Raw genomic sequence first — 17,520 nt, forward strand, 5'->3', positions numbered from 1 at the left:
AACTAAATTACTCTAGGTGACTAAAGCAATTGAACAAAGCGACTGTCCTTGTGGTAAAACAGGAGAGGAGACTGTGGAGCACAGAATGGAAATACAGAAAGTGAGAGAAACCGTATCGCCCCTGCCTTTGTTGCGTTAACATTCACACCTGTTCTCACCCTGTCAATCTCTTCACATCCTTCTGCCAGAACAATGTCAGCACAATGGAACAATTTATGACAGAGATGGTGTCTATCACGTCGGCCACCGCTCAGCGTGGATGGACTGTTGTGTTTGTTGGGTACGGTGGTTACAGGGATATTTATCCTCCTCTTCTCTTCCAGCGCAACTATGTCTGACGTAGAAGAGGAATATGAGTGAGTATAGCAGTTTAATAATTATTGTATGTTGCCATATAGTTGTTGCTATCATCATATTACTGCTTTCATTTGACTATTAGCTGAGTTGTTTGGAAGATCTCACTTTCTCATCTTTTGTCTTCTTTCAGGGAGCAGGCCGAGGGTATGTGAAATAACTACCCTTTTTTATTTATTTCTGCTGTCTTTGCCGCATGTCTTCCATCTTTCCTTTTTCACAAACACCCTCCCTCCATCCCTTATTCCCTCAAAATGTACTTTGTCGTATTGCTAAATGTAGTTTATTGAAAAGGCATGGATACTGCCAGAACTGAAACACTGGTGTAGATTTTCTTTTACTTTCCCCACCCCACTAACATTCACACTAGGAGCTAGTAAAGTCTGTGTCTTTGTTATTCTTCACAGACCACAGCACACCCACTAGCAAATCTAGTACCAGTGTCATTGCCTCTTGCCCTCTTCTCTCTCCCCCCCCCCCCCGCCCCCGCCCCCCCCTTTCTCTCAATAGAGGAGGAACCTGCACAGGAAGAGGAAGAGGCAGAGCCAGAGCCAGAGCAGGAGCAGGAAGAAGAAGGAGGAGGAGGAGGTGAAACACTCCACATGCAGTCTTTAATCCTCTTCATTTTTCCATCTCTAATACATTCTTAAACAGGCTTTACTGTATTTGGCATAGTGTTCATAAGCACACAGGAACTCATATCTATCATTTACCCCCTTTCTCCCCCTCCTACTGATACTGCTGTGGTCCTGGGAAACAGAGCAACAAGAATACACAGAGTATCAAGGTATTGAACCGAAAGTATGTTTTACGCACACACACACAGCCACACACACACGCACGCACACACGCACGCACACACACACATTTTCTTTTCATGCCAAAAGTATTTTCAGTCTGTCTTGGTGTGAAATATATTGCAATGCCTTGTTGCAATATTCAATGTGTGTATTCTTATATAGATTATTATATTTCTGTGTTTTAAAGCAGCATTGAAGTTCATAAAAACACTTTTTGTAAACAAATATCATAATTTTAGAGAAAACAAGTGAGAAAATATGTCAGTTAATACATTTGGAATATGATTTCACTTAAATCACTTTGTTTCAGTGTGAAATACACTAAAACACTGTATTGCAATGTTCAATGGAGTAACTTCGGAAAATGTAAGATGCATTGTGTTATGTTCTTCAAATATGACCTTCAGTGCACTACTATTTGATATGTATTTTTAAGTATGATGACTTCTACACAAGAATTATTTGTTAATACCTTTATGAGCCACCAAATCAATTTACTTGAATACCATTAGTACTACTTTCCAAAGACAATTATGACTTGCCACTAGAGGTCAATGTTGCTCTGCGGACAAAGCATACAGCATGGTCCAATTACATTTGGAGTACTCTCAAGTCCACATTCAGTTTATTAATTTCTGGAAAACTATATATCACTCAGGCATTTGCAGTACTGCCCATATATTTCAATATATTTTCAATGTTCTTTTCTTTATCAGCAATAGGGTTAAAATTTAATACATTTCATATGACTATGTTGTATGGCAAAAAATCTTGGTATCTATAAGCTATTTGTAATGAAATACATTTACACTACATGTATATTATTATTCTTACTACATGTACATCTGTTCCTTTACCTTAATGGCACCTTCTGTTTATTCCTCTTTGTCTTTCTGCCTGCCAATTAGCCTTTCATGCATTTCATTTTTTGTACATTACTTGCATTCCATGCAAAACTGTACAATGTATACAACATTAAATTACATGCTGTATGTATGTGAACACATACATATGTAATTTAAATGTATATGATTGGACAGTAAGAGCGATGTCTCAGAAAACTACATTTCCCACAGTCCCTGTTAGGCCAGCACCACGGCAGTACCTGAATGGCTGGACTATCACTCCATAATGGGAAATGTTAGTTTTATTTTGTAGTGAATCGATTGAAGTTGTAGAAAATCGATTGAACATTTGTTTCTGCTCTTTCCATGTCCTGAACTCTCTCGCTTTCCTGCAATTGCTCTGCACCTTCTCTACCTCTGTCACTCCATCACTCTTTCCCTCACTTTTTCATCACATCAGAGCAGGAGACACATGAAGAAGGTGAGGGATGGAGGTGTTCTCTCCATTATTTACACTAATTTCATTTTTATTCCACTCTTAATGTAGCTAACTATGTTACCATTATTGTCTCTAACTCCCCCTACCTGGCATTTTGTGCCCACCAAAATGCATTAAACAGGTAAACAGGAATCACTGGTCATCAGTGAATGTAGGACAGATGGTGTAAACAGGTTATGGTGCTGGAGGCGTGGGTGAGCCTGTTGTCCTGATTAGCTGGAGAGTTGGTTAATCTATTGCGTGACCATGTTAATTGTAGTGGAGGATTCAAGTAGCCACCTCAACTAATTTATATTACACTACCCCTGTTGGTGATCCTGAGATATTAACAGTGGTACTGCTACCATTAACAATAAATAAAGCTTTGCAGCTACTCAAGCTCTGGCACATTTTCATTACCATAACACCGATAACAACGAGTTCTACCCTTATCCCCCCAGGTCCGGAAAACGAAACTGCAGAGCTGTGGAATATTCATGCAATGTTTATGATTATTAATATTTATTAATATTTTTTCCACATATGTGCTAATTTATCTGTTTCTCTTTCCCTCTCTGTATCTTCAGAGGAAGAACGTCCTCGACCCAAGTAGGTTCAGATATATATATATCTCAGCACAGAAACATGTGTTAGTGTACATGAATGTATGCAAAGGGGATTGAGTATTGCACAAACCATTAAATATCCCTGTCTCTCCCTCAGGCCCTTGGTCCCCCAGCTTGCACCACCTAAAATCCCAGAGGGGGAGAGAGTGGACTTTGATGTGAGTAGTCTGCAGTTTGTTATCAATATTTTGAATTAAATTATGTTGCCTACAAAGATTGACATTTGAAACAACAGGAACGACATAAAATTACTATAAAAATATGGCTATGTATTATTTCTCTGCTATCGCTGATTGGTTAAACACACTTGTTAAAACAATAGTAAAACTGGCACAGTGATTTGTGTTGCTAAAGCCAGTGGATTGACAGGAGATGACTGCAGAACAATGTAAAAGCCCTGTAAAAGATCTGGGTTAAACGCTCTCTCCCTCTCTCAGGATATCCACAGGAAAAGAATGGAAAAAGACCTACTGGAGCTACAGACACTGATTGATGTGCACTTCGAACAGAGGAAGAAAGAGGAGGAGGAGCTGATTGGACTTAAGGAGAGGATTGTCAGTAAACATTGTTCTTGTCTTTTTCTCTTACTCTGTCTCCACATCTGTGCTTTTTGTACACCTTTAAATTAAAAAAAAATTACATTTTTAAATTTTTTAGAAGATTTAAAGTAAAATTCTCAGTATGATTTTTTGTGGGGCAGTTGTAACTGATAGACATAAGGGCATGGCAGACACCAGTGTGGACAATGGCGTGCACTGCTTCTCTCTTTATCTACCAGGAAAGACGTCGGTCAGAGAGGGCAGAGCAGCAGCGGGTCCGAGCAGAAAAGGAAAGAGACAGACAGACGAGAATTGCGGTGAGAAATTCAGCCATCTCTGTATTTGAATTTGGACAGAAATGCTGTTAATAATAGCACAGAGATAAGTGAATAGTAAGAATCCCAGGGAGGTTAAGTGTCAAATATAGGGTAAAAATTCTCTTTTTCTCTCTTTCAGGAGGAGCGCCAAAGGAAAGAGGATGAGGAGGCGAAGAAGAGAGCAGACGACGAAGCCAAGAAGAAGAAAGTGCTCTCAAACATGGGCGCCCACTTTGGCGGTTTCCTGGCCAAGGTTAGAGTCAGGTGCATCTTCAGGATGATGCAAGATAAAAGCATTATGCATTATGACTACCGTCCTAGTCAGTTCACTCAAATTATGCACAATTGTGCCTCACTTACATGGCGCATAACTGATAGTGTCTGGTCGGTCTCGGTGCTGAGCAAGTGAACGATAGCTTCCTGTCTGCCTATGCACTGTGCATTAACCCTCGCAATGCCAGGCGGAGCAGAGGAGGGGGAAGCGGCAAACAGGGCGGGAGATAAAGAGGAAGACTCTGGCAGAGAGACGCACACCCCTGGGCATCGACAACCTTCGAGAGGAGGGGCTCAGGTGAGCATCCACACGCTCTGACCAGTCTCTTCCTCTCTGCCGTTTGTGCTGTTTAATCCTGTCTATCGCTGCGTGCCTATAGGGGTCACTGCAGTGTGGAAGAGGAGGGCACCAGAAATGACAGAATACAATATATATATATAAAGTAAAAGTAGATACTTAAACTACACCACTCCAATGATATTATGTACACAAGCAATCACTTCAACCTGCAACCTGCCATTGGCTCTCGGTGTCATTTTCAGACATCATGTGGAACCTTAGAGCACTTACTATTAAAGGAAAACAAGTTGAACTTATGCTATCAAATCAAAGCTCACTCAGTTGTTTCTCTCCATACTGTACATAGTAACGTCAGTTTAAGGATTGTCTTCTCAGATTTGAGAAAATTTAAGCAGCAAGGTAAATGTAAGCAGCAAGGTACACAGGAAGTGAAGGCAATTTTTAATACTGTCATTCAATTTGTAATTCACTTACCCTTGGAATATATATTATATTTAAATGGTATCTTAATGTAATTACTAGTCAGCTGGCTACCAGTTTCATCTGTTTCCTCTTTTCCGCTGTTGGTAGTAAATGCAGTAGCTAGGCAATCTGATGTAGCTGGTATTTAACATCCTGATATGTCATTGCTTTTTACCAGCTGTCTACAGATTTCAACAGCTAGCCAGATAGCTTGTTCACATGGTATGTCTACATGGTACTGTATGTTACCTTGCATTTAACGACACAAAATCAGTTGTGTTCTCAGCCATTTCAACTAAATGTACATGATCCATTTGGCTAGTCATTGCTTCATATATTCATGGAAATTTCCAGAAGCTGTTTGCCTAGCTTGCTTTCTAACTAGCTGGTTAGTGACAAACAGGCCCCTGTTATCTCGTCAGTAGCTAGCCTGGCGCATTAATCTTATTCATCTGCTACTGTAGAGTCTCAAGAGAATTACTTTAATCTCTTCCACTACAGAGTATTTGCATTCACCCTCACTGGTATTTGACGTTGACATTTCCCTCTGAAAACTCCCAGCAAGCCTTATTGTGTTTAAAAAGACACAATTATACCTTGCCTCTCACTAAAACGTTTAACAACTGCAGTTAGTGAGTATAAATAGCCTTAACTGTTGTTAGTGAGTACATGACGTTAGTGAGAACTGTATGCAGTAATAAGTTACTGTAATTTACTGTAATCTCTCTCAGGCAACGAGCTCAGGAGATGTGGAATTGGATCTATCAGCTGGAGTCTGAGAAATTTGATTTCATGGACGAGATGAAGAGACAGAAATATGAGGTGAGAGGGAATGACTGACACTGTGATTCATAATTTGACACAAAGTGCCTTCATGTAGGTGTATATAGTGTTACTGCAGTGGAATCGTACGAAGTCTGGCAAATTACAAAAAAAAACTCTTTTAACTGTGCAATTAATCTTTTCCCATTTGTTGTTGTTTGTTTATGTTACTGTGTTTCTTTGCAGATCATTGTTCTCTTGAATAGAATCTCTCATGCCCAGAAGTTGTAAGAAAAATGTTCACCTTTTTGATATGTGCTGATATATTAATTTATGTACTGTATGTCTGTAGTGATGTCATAATCTGCATGAAATGTCTTTTGTGACTCTTTCATTTCTGACAGCATTGTGTTAAAATATAACCTGAATTTGATGTGAAGCTGACGCTTAGTACAACACATAGATGTTCATAATTATTTCGGCTGTAGCAATTAGTTCAATAGCAGGGCATGCCCAGCACAATATAATAATTTGGTCTGCCCATTTGGAATGCATGACATTATTATTGTTGAACGCAGTCTTTCAGAAAAGCTAATACAGACGGCACCTTAAAATAGAAACTGCTCAAGTAACAAACCTAGGTCTGATTGATCAACAGATTAATTCAACTAATAGAGACAAAAATATCCACTAATTCTTTGATCCACTGGAAGCCCCAATTAATTTGCTTGTTGTATATAGATTTCATTCTATGGTATATGTAATTTTTTCTCATGGGCATTTTGTGTTCTTTGATTATAATGAGGTTGAACAAATGTGAAACTTATGAGGAAAAATGTATGTACAGTACATACAGTATTCTCTTTGTATGGTATAGAAAAAATTCAGTCTTCACAGTATTTTTAAAGAAAATATTACTTTGTTGATTATCAGTCTCTAATACTGTCTTTCTCCTTCTCTATGTCCCCTGTCTGCACCCTCCCTCTCCTTTCTCCCCCTGCAGTAAAAAGGGCCATGGCAAAGGCAAGGTTGGGGGTCGCTGGAAGTAAACTGCCACTTGAGAAGAGGCCAGAAATGCAAAACAGACAACTGAATATGGAGACTGGAGGTTTATGTTACAGGAAGATAGAGGGAAGGAGGAACAAAAGCCCAGAACTCATCTCATCCACTCTGTTTCTCCTTAACTGCTTACAATGCATGTCTTTAAATCTGTGGAAAAACTGATAGTATGGTGAAACAAGGTGTATAGATAGTAAAATGGTATGCATTTAATTCAGTGTGCAGTTCTTTGTTTCTTTTGGAAATCTGCAGAGATTCATATGTATACAATATACAGTGGAATATGAGTCTGAATTTGATTAAGGTGCCTTGAGTAACACTAGATGGAGGAACAAACTCACTATTTGCATACAGGAGCAGTGCACTCAGACAGCAGGATTCAGAACACTTTCTGAATTCAGAACATGGATAAAGAGGAGCATACTGTGCTGGAGAATGTCTGTCACAGGCTAGCCCGCCAAAAATGAAAATAACTGGTACTCTGATCACAGAAAAAGTCTATAATATAGTAGGTAAGAAGGTGAAGACATAACATGTAACCAAAGAACATAGCGTTATAGGAGAGATTTACAAAAATTACCTGAAGAGCTACATAACTCAGCATAGTACTGTAATAAATTATCTTTTAAAGGAACGTCTACACATGCTTCTGGTTCAAATTAATAATTTAATAAATACAAATATCATAATGTAATATATGCTCACATTTTGAATGGCATCTGTCTTGAGAAATGGAACTTTCTGATTGGCTGTAGACACTTTCTCTTTTCTAGTATCTTGCTAAAAAGGGCAAAAAGTCTGACCTTTGAAAGTGAGAGACTGGAGGAGCTCCTTGATATTTACCTAACTCTATCCTGGCTTTCTAGACCTAGAAGAAGAGATTCTGCTAGTATGAGCACTCACTTACAATCACTGCATTCACAAACAAGTTGTACTCTTAAGTATGCATGTGGGAACACTTTCACATAACACAAGGGTACACTATTTAGGGTGACATTTCTTCTGTTATTGCCTGCTTATATTTTGAGCACATGTAGCATTACCCCTAAACATTTGCAGTTCTGAATACACACAGCAAAGCTGCATCACCAGTAAATTCTGATTGAACAAAGCTACACTGATATGTATAAACACTAATACATCAGTCAATAGCTAAGTACAATAGCTATAGCTATACCTGTCACCCCAAAATGTTAAAGCTGTTAATGGTGCAACAATTACTACAAAGTCAGTCTGCCCCTCTCTTCCTCCCATAATATATCGATGTCACTCTGTAATTCCCAGCTCACATGTTTGGCTAAGCCTATGGCCAGGACAGAACAAGGATAAAGTTAGCTTAGCCGTTGACGAAACACAGGGAAAGATTAATCCTTTTCTTGGATGCGCCCAGCTGTATAAAGGGACACAACTCCATGTGAACACTGAACTAAAAGACAACAACTGGCAAGATAATGCATTTAATTCTTAATAGTAGCTATATAACTGGTACAACGTTTATGCTAACCCAGAAATGGTTGATTAATGATTATACTGTAGAGATACTGAAAGCTGAATAACTGCAGCCAGACAAAGACATACACAAGCAACTGATACACAGTACCAATAAATACAATATTAGCTATGGGCCAAAATGATGTATCTTTTAATGACTGAATTCAGCTTTATTGTTCTGACTGAGAGTAATGTGGAGCTGATAAAGAGACTGATATGGCTTCTATTTTTTTATACATCAGTCAACTCTCTCCCAAAAAAATTACACTCCTCACACACATACATAGTCAATCACACATACATTCTAACTGCACCAGAGACACCAATATCATTCTGTTACCACACTATTTGCAACCCTCTCAAACCCTACCAGATCATGCCTATCCTTTTAAACCACACCATACTACTGCTTAACCCATTAACTCTTCCAATGCTGCGTTTAACCTATTAACCTGTCACCTATGTTTATCGTACTAACCTTTGCCATGCTATCCAGGGTTGCCTACTATTGGGTGTACTGTTTTCGTTACTACTACATGTAAATTTATGCTACCAGACAAACAACACATGCTCACACAGACTGCCTGAGTCACCACAGTGACAACCCCTGCTAATATTTCCATATTTCTAATTTTATAGATAGTGCATTATTTAATACAAAAAGCATTAATATTGTGAAAATTACATTATGTTATAGAGATCCATATCATTATAAGGCAGCTGAAGACGTGCTACACCAGTGAGACTTTAAATTGTGTTTTTGTGTGCTGTTGCTGGCTAATCATAGTTTGGAAAGGGGTACCAGGGTTAGCATTAGTATGGAGAAAGGTTAATAGGTGGAGCAATAAGAGTTAGTATGATGTGGGTTGAAAGGACAGGCATGATCTGGGATAAGATAATGTGGCAACAGGCAAGAAGCTGTTCAGAACAAACTTACAGCCGTATGATTTTTTTTTGTTTTACTTTCAAGTTTTGTTCCAGTCCACATTCTCCAGTGTGTTTCATTCATAATTCTTTGTGTCATCATATACTCTAATTTCCAATTTCTGATACATTTAAACTTCCTCTGTTTTCCAGCCACTCCAAAATATCCTAATGTAGAGATAGGCAACTTATTCGATTCATTACAACAATGTATTCACTACCACCTTATCTGCACTACAGTGCTTAGAGACAAATTCATCTTACCCTCTGCATCTTTATATTTTAATGATTTATTTATATGCACAACCACAAATGTTACATATTGATTACTTTTTTGTCATTTGTAAAATTTTCAAGCTTTACAGAGAAAGCAGTCAAAAGAAACAGATTATACAAAACAACTTGTAACAAGCTCTCCCTCTCTTCTACACTCACGCACACACGTGCACACACACGTACACACACAAACTTAAAAGAAAAAAAGTAGTAACAAAGGAAACAGACAAATTGTGAATTTTGGGGAGGAAGGAGTGTGGGCACAAATCAATGTTACACAACCAAAGAAGGGGTGAGGTTAGCGATGGGGTCCCTTGAGGGCGGCATCCACCTCCTCTTCAGGCTGAAGGGTATGCCACTGAGCAACAGGGCGTCTGGGATTGGCCAGCATGTCTGACCAATGGCGGAGCCCCACCCCCGTGGCACCATAGCCAATGAAAGTTTTGCCGATGGCATCATTGCTCCCCAGTTTGTCGTAGTCATACACTGTTATGATAACTTGCATTTTCTGCACAGAAACAGAGACAGGAAATTAATAATGTATTGTTTCAGACTGACAGAATGCACCCCTGTAGAGATGGAACTGTGAGGGCCGTGTGTTACCTGTATCTGCTCAAAGGGAACCTCAAAGCTGAAGCTCTCATTGAAATAGGGATTGAGAGTGTTCTTCTTGACCGTTGTCTTCTTCTTCTTAATTCGTTTCCCATTGTGCTGCAACACCACCTTCACGAAAGGATCTGGGTGGAAGAAATAAAAAGAAAATTTAGTGGCTGAAGAGTGAACAGGTACTTAAAACTGACAGCACTGAGGGTAATATTCCTGTAAAAAAACTCCCGTAAAAAGAATTTGTAAAGGTGTCAGATGCCTGTCATTGTCAGGGTGAACAATTTTTCCACACTTTGGACCACCCTATTTTTTGTGTTATTTTGCTTATTACATGTTACTTTGTTGATTATGGTTGACTAGCCCCTCCTCCCACCTCCATCACACATGCAGTTGGCCTGTGAGACAGAAATATCTACAGAAGGAAGAGAGTAAAGGCATAGAGAGAAGGAGAAGGGAAGGGAGGGTCTGACCTGATAATCCACCAACATCCATCTTCTTGAGGTTCTTTGCCTCCATGATGTTGACAGTGAGTTTACCGGCCGTGGGGACGTAGCGCAGTGAGATGCAAATGTCACCTAGCTTCTCTTGCTGAGAAGTGACACAGACAAAGGGTCAGTATGCTAAGGTACTGTGAGCATGTGCTAGCCTCAATAAGACAGAAAGAATGTGAGGAAGAACTGACCCAGCTAGTAGAAAGAGAGACCAAACAAAAAAACATATGTGAAGGTGAATGTAACGCCTTATATTTTCTCCCTACCTCCTCTTTTTCTCCATTCTCCAGATCCCTCCATTCATGAAGCGGTTGCCCCAGGTCCACGGTGTTCATGGGAATTTTTATCTCACCAATCACATCGTGCTTCGAGAATCGGTCAAAGTCGTAGACCTGCAACACCAGGGTCTGCCCGCCCAGCTCTGAGTAGGGGATCTGACAGACAGAGGGAGGGATACAGTTATAATGTGTGGACAAGCTGGTCAGCCAAAGCACCTTCAGATATACAAGCACATCTAGGTTTACCCTCTCCCTCCTGGCTGCAGCATCATTGGTGTGTTAGAGAGTGAGGGAACCCTAATCCAGCTGGCAGAGTATGAGGCAGTGCGCCAATGCTAAAACCACTGCGAGGTGATCATGGGGTAATTGAAATCGATCAAACGCTCTGATCTAGAGAGCTTGAAGGACATCCATGGAGGCAGGCTCAGAATTAAATACAGGATCCTGAAGCTGCAGGGTAGTGATGCTCTCCGTCACATTACAGTGTAGCCTGAAAATGAACCAGACACTGAGTGCAAACCACATGAGAGCCCCGATCCAGTGATCCCACACAGTGAATGACCACAAACACAGCAGCAACCCCGCAGAAGAAACACTGACAAACAAGCCAGATTCATACATTAGATTGCAACACAAAATGCAATACGCCCACAGTGACTGCTGTGGAGAAATGGACAGCCATATACGCATGGCACTGACCTTGAAGATGAAGGTCTCGTTGAAAACAGGGCACAGATTCTTGCGCTGGACCTTCGTCTCAAACTTCTTCTTCTTGTCAGGGAGCATGTAGACTTTGACGTAGGGGTCAGAGGTGCCCCCCATATCCATGGCAGCAAGATCTTGAGCTTGGAGGATCCCCACTATGAGCTGGAAGAGGGAAGTCGGGGTGGGGGGTTAGGAGGTGTAGACACAGTGAAGGATTGGAGTTATCACTTTGATGCTGAGAGCGAACTAGAGTCCCAGACAAACAGAGACACAGACACAAATGGAGGCACAGGCTCTGAGAAAGGAATAGAGACAGACACGGAAATAGTGTAATTGAGATAAGATACTACATTGAAAGATGGATAAAAGAATATCGGTACAAACACTACACTGAGAGGTGGACTGAAAGATAGAGACACTACACTGCCCATATAAAAATGAAATATACTGTAATATACTGAGAAATATTTTGTTCAGCCCAAGAATATGCTGCAAATGCATTCTTAAAATGTATTCATGCAGAGCAAAAATATATTGCAATATGCTCAAATGGCATAACAATATTTTCAAAATATAAATTGAACTAAAAATATATTCTCTAAAATATACCTAATATATAATTTTTTTCTGTATGGGTGAGAAAGATAGAAACTTTACACTAAGTGAGAGATACCAGACATACCTGGGAATCTGTGAAGTTGTAGTCCAGGGTGAACTCCAGCTTGCCCAAATTCTCCTTTTCTTCCTTTCCTTCCCCTTCTTTCTTATCTCCGTCTTCCTGCACAGGAGTAGGAGAGGGCAAACATCAGCATGATGATGATGATAATGGTGATGATGATGATGATGGTGATGATGAAGATGGTGAGGGCTGCCCAACAACGTGCATCATGCTAACAATCCTATTCTGGTGCACATTTCATTCTACGTGCTGTAGTCCCCATTAGATCTTATTTTACAACTGGAAAATTATAGCACTTGCTGTGGAGCACTGAAGATGCTCTGTGTCTCCCCTAAGTTTAAAATCAAGGTTAAACACACAGAAGATCACTAGGTAATGTATCACAAATTGAATTTGCCGATGTAATTATGAAAAGACGTGGTTGGAAACGATAACCTCTATTCGGAACACCTCTCTTGTGCAGCTACCGCGGATGTTGAGAAAAGCCGCAGTGAAGCCCTTTTTGCTAGTGGGTGAGATAAGCCTTGGCTCTCGCTCTCGTTTTGTCTCCTTCATTCTTACCTTTTCAGCTTCACCTTCACCCTCTCCACCTCCTCCCCTCCGCTTGCGCCCCCCCTTCCTCTCACGCACTTTCTTGGGCTTCTTCTTCTTGCCGATGATCTTCCTAAGGATGCAGAAGGCAAAGCAGCCTACCAGTACCAGCACCATCACCACAATCGCTCCCACTGCCCACGTGGGGACTGCAAAATACAACACAGCATGGACTCCGGTTCAGAACAACATAAACACGCAGGACAACAAGCAAAAAGACATTGAAGCAAAAAGACGTGTGATGTACAATAGGTGCTGTGTTGTGTTATTACATTAAGTATTTTGTGTAAGAATGCTGTTTTAGTGTCAACAGTGGACAGATTCATTCATCAAGTTCAATTAACTGACAAAAAAAATCATAACATACTGTACGTTTAATGATAATACAATTATTTGTGTATTGATTAACAATATTTAAAGCATAATTGATGGACAGTCCTAATATCAAAATATACTTGAGTTCCTGGTTAGTAAGCAACTGTGGCAAAGGGAAGCTGGGCCCAAGTATTTAAAGAGAAGGAGGAAACAGCAATAGAATGATAGGCAATGGAAGAAATGGTGTGGGGAGGAGGCGAGAGGGGAAAGTGGAAAAAGATAAATGTATGAAGGATAAAATATTCAGCTACTGTTGCAACCACACAGTAGACAGACAACAAGAGAGAGGGAGGGAGTGTGAATGAGAGAGTGAGTGAGACAGAGATGGATGAAGGAAAGGACAAATGAACATGACAGACTTACGTTTATGCTTATGATCTGTAAAGCATGAGAGACAAGGAGGAAATGAAAGAAATGAATGATGGAGGACGGAAGGGAAAACAGATCATTCTTCTGGTGTGGCACCCACACCCACACTCACACATATTTACACACTGAAGATATGAATTTCCATACAATCAAAGCATGAAAGTTGCCATTGATGTGGGTATGTTACTACTTATGTTTTGGCTTTTTAAGCGATCACACCTGGTCATGGGCGAAGGTTCCATGAGCAGCTTATGTGGGAATGAAGTGGTAAGTGGATTTTTTATATATAATTTTTATATATATTATATATATTTTAGCCGTGGATGGTACTGGTTTATCTAGGTTTAGTTAATTGCATAGGGATTGCCTGAAAATTCTCCTCCTGAATTCTCATTCAGAACTTAAAAAGCACATACGCACATGCACTCTCAGGTGTTTGTTACAGTGTAACATGGTGAATCACTGTGCTGGAGTTTAGTACTCACTTGTTACAGTGTAACATGGTGAATCACTGTGCTGGAGTTTAGTACGCACTTGGGACAGTGTAACGTAGTGAACCACAGTGTGCTGGAGTTCAGTATTAACTTGGACCAATGTAACACAGTGAATCATGGCATGCTGGAGTTCAGTACTCACTTGGCAGATGGCCCAGCTCATTCATGAACTTGTTCTTCATGTGGACATAGTTGTGGCCGGGGTGGTGGTGAGGAGGCGGAGCAGGGACTGGCTCTGGCTCCCGTTCCTCTTCCGGTTCTGGTTCTTCCTCCTCTTCGGGGGGCTCCGCGGCCCGGCGCCCCCGGTATTCTAACGCGGCCAACCGCATGGCAGCTCAGCTACAACGAAAGCCAATGCTGCTCAGGTGTTGCTGTATTTTGCTTATTTTGTATATATGTGAGTTTTCATTTATGTGTCATTGTCAATATATGGGCTGTGCACAGTAAGTCCCCAGCGCTGTAAAGCATACACCTCTTCTCATAGAATCAGTTTGAATGCACTATGGATTCCTGTCTGATGCATTCAGCTCACCTATTCCTCTTCATCCTCGTCTCTCCTTCTCTCTCAGTACTATTTTGTCTCTCTCTCTCTCCACTGTCTGTCTACCTCTTCTTTCCCCTTCCTCCCTCATAAACAAGCTCTATATACTGTATACAAATAAATGATGACATCATGTTGCCTAACAATGTTACACTTGGACAAAATATAGATAAATATAATAGATAAAAATAATAGATAAATGTGACAGATTAAGATTTCTTAGGAGAGAATAGAATTGTCACTTGCCTTTCAATATCTGTTATATATCACAACATCATTGTTGTTTTCTCATTAATAGTGCTATGTATAATTTAATAACTTAGCATATAATATGTTTAATACATTTCACAATTGATGTCATAGTGTAGCTGCAGGGACAGTATTCAACTGCATCATAATTCTGGCGCAACTGTTTTACATTTTTTTAATCATAAAGTCGTTGAGTTGTTGCTAGCACAATGACAAAAATACTTTATTAGCATTCCAACTCTAGTATGAAGATCAGTGCCCCTCCCTCCCTATCTGGCTCTTCCTCTACCCCTTCCTCCTGTCTCTGCTTCCTTATTTTCATTAGAAACATATACATGTACATACATATACAGTTTTTATCTAATTAACCCAGCAACCTTTTGCTGAAATTCAATACATCACCTTGAATATGTTGCACTGATAGCTTTGTAGTTAGACTGTTGCAACCAAAATAAACTGACACAACAGTGTTTGGTGTAGGCCATAGGTGCTTAATTACCTTCAGTCATATCGCACAAAAATTACAAAGGCATGCAGCAATAAATAGTTAAATTATCGCTTTTGGGGCAGTTATGGGGTCTGCCATACGTTTACACAAGAACGGTAATAAGACAACATTTTAAAGGTGGCACAACATGGATCAGCTTCAGCTGAGCAGGGCCAGTTGAAGTATCTGCACAGCATGGCTGACCCTAATCTCCCCTGACACTCCGCCACTCTCTCTGCCTTCCCGTCCCACTGCGTTATCCTTCTCTCTCTGTCCCTACAGACACGTAACAAGATTAATTGCAAAAGGTAATCCAGAAATCCAAAAGCTTAGCTAAATTAGGGACAGTTGCCTCCACCCCCTATCATGTCAGCCAGGCCTCTCTCTGTCCACTCCTACCCTTGTTCGCCAGCCTGGAGAAAATGCGACAGTCGCAAGTAGATTATTTCAGCAACAGCTGGTCGGCGAGATAATTTCACAGCAGTACGTGAAACTAACGCTGTCTGAAACACACATCAGGACTGTGCTTGTTTATTGGAAGATGAAGAGAGATTGGGGGGGTTGATGTGAGGTTAATAGGCTTTTGATTTGGAGAGTCAAGGTTAAATGAACCCAGCTTGTTTTGCTATCCCTCTCCTCTCATCTCTGGCTTTCCCCACACTCTCCACCTGTCTCACACCATACAGTATATTGGCAGTCTGATAATCACTCAACTATATATGACCCTCCTATTCTCCGCTTATCTTCCTCTATATGAAAGGGAATACTAAATCCTGGCTCTTGGGAGCCACAGTCTAGTCTAATTCACGCAATTACTGACTAATTTGAACAAATTTACGGATTGTTTGTTTTGAAGCAGGTCTTAAAACCGTGCAATGAATGTCAAGAATGACAAGGAGGAAATTCCACAGTATTCCACAAAATAGTTCCGAAAAAGTTTCAACTCCACCTCCTCTTTGGCTTGAAACCTGCTGAACTGTGGGACATGTACACCGCAGCGTCACTACATGAGACCCAGACTTGTGTATTGAAACAACTGTGCACTCCCAGATTAATTAAAAGCAAATGAACCAAGGACATTGCACAGTCTGTTTTGTAACACACTGTTCGCCACTTTGTTCTTAGCAAAGGACAAATCTACACAAAACTTGAAGGGAGATATTTGACAGAGGGGGGAGTGTGCAATCAGGTAAGTGAGCAGAGGCAGGTAAATAGGTGCTCTTAATAAATACCCATAATTAATTATTTAAATATTTAAACAAATCCCTGTTTTTTCTGCACTGTATAAACTATCATCCAAATATTTTGTAAATATTTCTGCAGAAAGCATGAAAACTTAAGTATTTCCTTCTTTCTTATAATAATACATATATATGTACCATATACAAGGTCATTTTTCTGTTTGCCGTTTAAACTGACACTAAAACGGTACCCCTGCGTTGACCGTGCACTTTCGGACTTTCAGGGCAAAAAAGTAGCCCACTTTTCCAAATTGAAGAAATTTTGTCCTACAGAAGTTTCAGAGTGACTACAAAAAACAATAAAAAATAACGTACCTGATAATATTTATCCTTTTTTCTTTTCTTCTGTCGTTTATCGACGATTTGGGAGGACCTCCGCTTGGGCGATATGTTGCGCCACCTCTCTCTCGTTCTCTCCCGGTCGCTCTCTGCAAACCCTTAGATAATCCCCTTCTATTTCCCTATATGCCCACTGTACTGATTATCGCACTGCAACTTCTCTGTGCGTGTCTGTCTGCAGAGCACACCGTGTCGCTCAGCCAGCGCTTGAATTAATCTCTTTCTGTCTCCTTAGGTCTGTAAGACGCTATCAGTCTTCCTCCTCTTACTTATATGAAAACGTGCAGGGAGTAGGCCTAGACAGTAATTCATCGCGTGATTACACGTCCATTATGAAAATGGTCAATCTTATTTGTTTCTTTTTTTTTTTTTGGCAAAACACCGTCTAACCCCCGTCTCATCATTCTTCTCGTGATCCCTTTAATCCCTAACATACACTGCTCAAAGGTTATCCATCTGGAGCTAATTTCCTATGAAAACAGTTAATCTGCCAAGCTATTTACGCGTTAATCACTTTACAACCGCAATACGAGTTTTAAAATATGATTAGCATAACAAGAATAAAATA

General features: G+C 40.3%; 2 protein-coding genes across 2 annotated transcripts; one reads left to right on the forward strand and one right to left on the reverse strand.

Annotated features, from left to right (window-relative positions):
• The first annotated feature begins 608 nt into the window (after positions 1-608).
• tnnt1 (troponin T type 1 (skeletal, slow)) lies at positions 609-7,029 on the forward strand. The gene is made up of 13 exons (XM_036552859.1): positions 609-620; positions 882-942; positions 1,115-1,141; positions 2,460-2,480; positions 3,065-3,086; positions 3,201-3,261; positions 3,541-3,657; positions 3,882-3,959; positions 4,099-4,212; positions 4,421-4,530; positions 5,727-5,817; positions 6,004-6,044; positions 6,761-7,029. Exons 1-13 carry the CDS (start codon positions 609-611, stop codon positions 6,804-6,806), a joined length of 801 nt encoding a protein of 266 aa, XP_036408752.1. The 3' UTR covers positions 6,807-7,029.
• Positions 7,030-9,805: 2,776 nt separating this feature from the next.
• On the reverse strand, positions 9,806-14,424 carry syt5a (synaptotagmin Va). Its single transcript, XM_036552860.1, has 8 exons — positions 14,238-14,424; positions 12,828-13,006; positions 12,270-12,365; positions 11,582-11,749; positions 10,871-11,038; positions 10,584-10,701; positions 10,111-10,244; positions 9,806-10,015 (listed from the first exon to the last, which is right to left on the reverse strand). The coding sequence occupies exons 1-8, from the start codon at positions 14,422-14,424 to the stop codon at positions 9,806-9,808; spliced, it is 1,260 nt and encodes a 419-aa protein (XP_036408753.1).
• Between the last annotated feature and the right edge of the window lie 3,096 nt (positions 14,425-17,520).

This window comes from Megalops cyprinoides, chromosome 19, assembly GCF_013368585.1.
Source record: "Megalops cyprinoides isolate fMegCyp1 chromosome 19, fMegCyp1.pri, whole genome shotgun sequence".
In the NCBI taxonomy this organism is placed as follows: Eukaryota; Metazoa; Chordata; class Actinopteri; order Elopiformes; family Megalopidae; genus Megalops; species Megalops cyprinoides.

Bases quoted from the DNA above. Each gene is read 5' to 3' on its own strand.
- syt5a (XM_036552860.1), bottom strand. From the start codon at position 14,424: ATGCGGTTGGCCGCGTTAGAATACCGGGGGCGCCGGGCCGCGGAGCCC. The intron at 12,366-12,827 runs GTAAGAATGAAG...ACTCCTGTGCAG, and splicing joins GTGAAGGTGAAGCTGAAAAG to GAAGACGGAGATAAGAAAGA. The intron at 11,750-12,269 runs GTATGTCTGGTA...TCCCTCTTCCAG, and splicing joins ACAACTTCACAGATTCCCAG to CTCATAGTGGGGATCCTCCA.
- tnnt1 (XM_036552859.1), top strand. The intron at 3,262-3,540 runs GTGAGTAGTCTG...TCCCTCTCTCAG, and splicing joins GGGAGAGAGTGGACTTTGAT to GATATCCACAGGAAAAGAAT. The intron at 4,213-4,420 runs GTTAGAGTCAGG...TCGCAATGCCAG, and splicing joins TTGGCGGTTTCCTGGCCAAG to GCGGAGCAGAGGAGGGGGAA.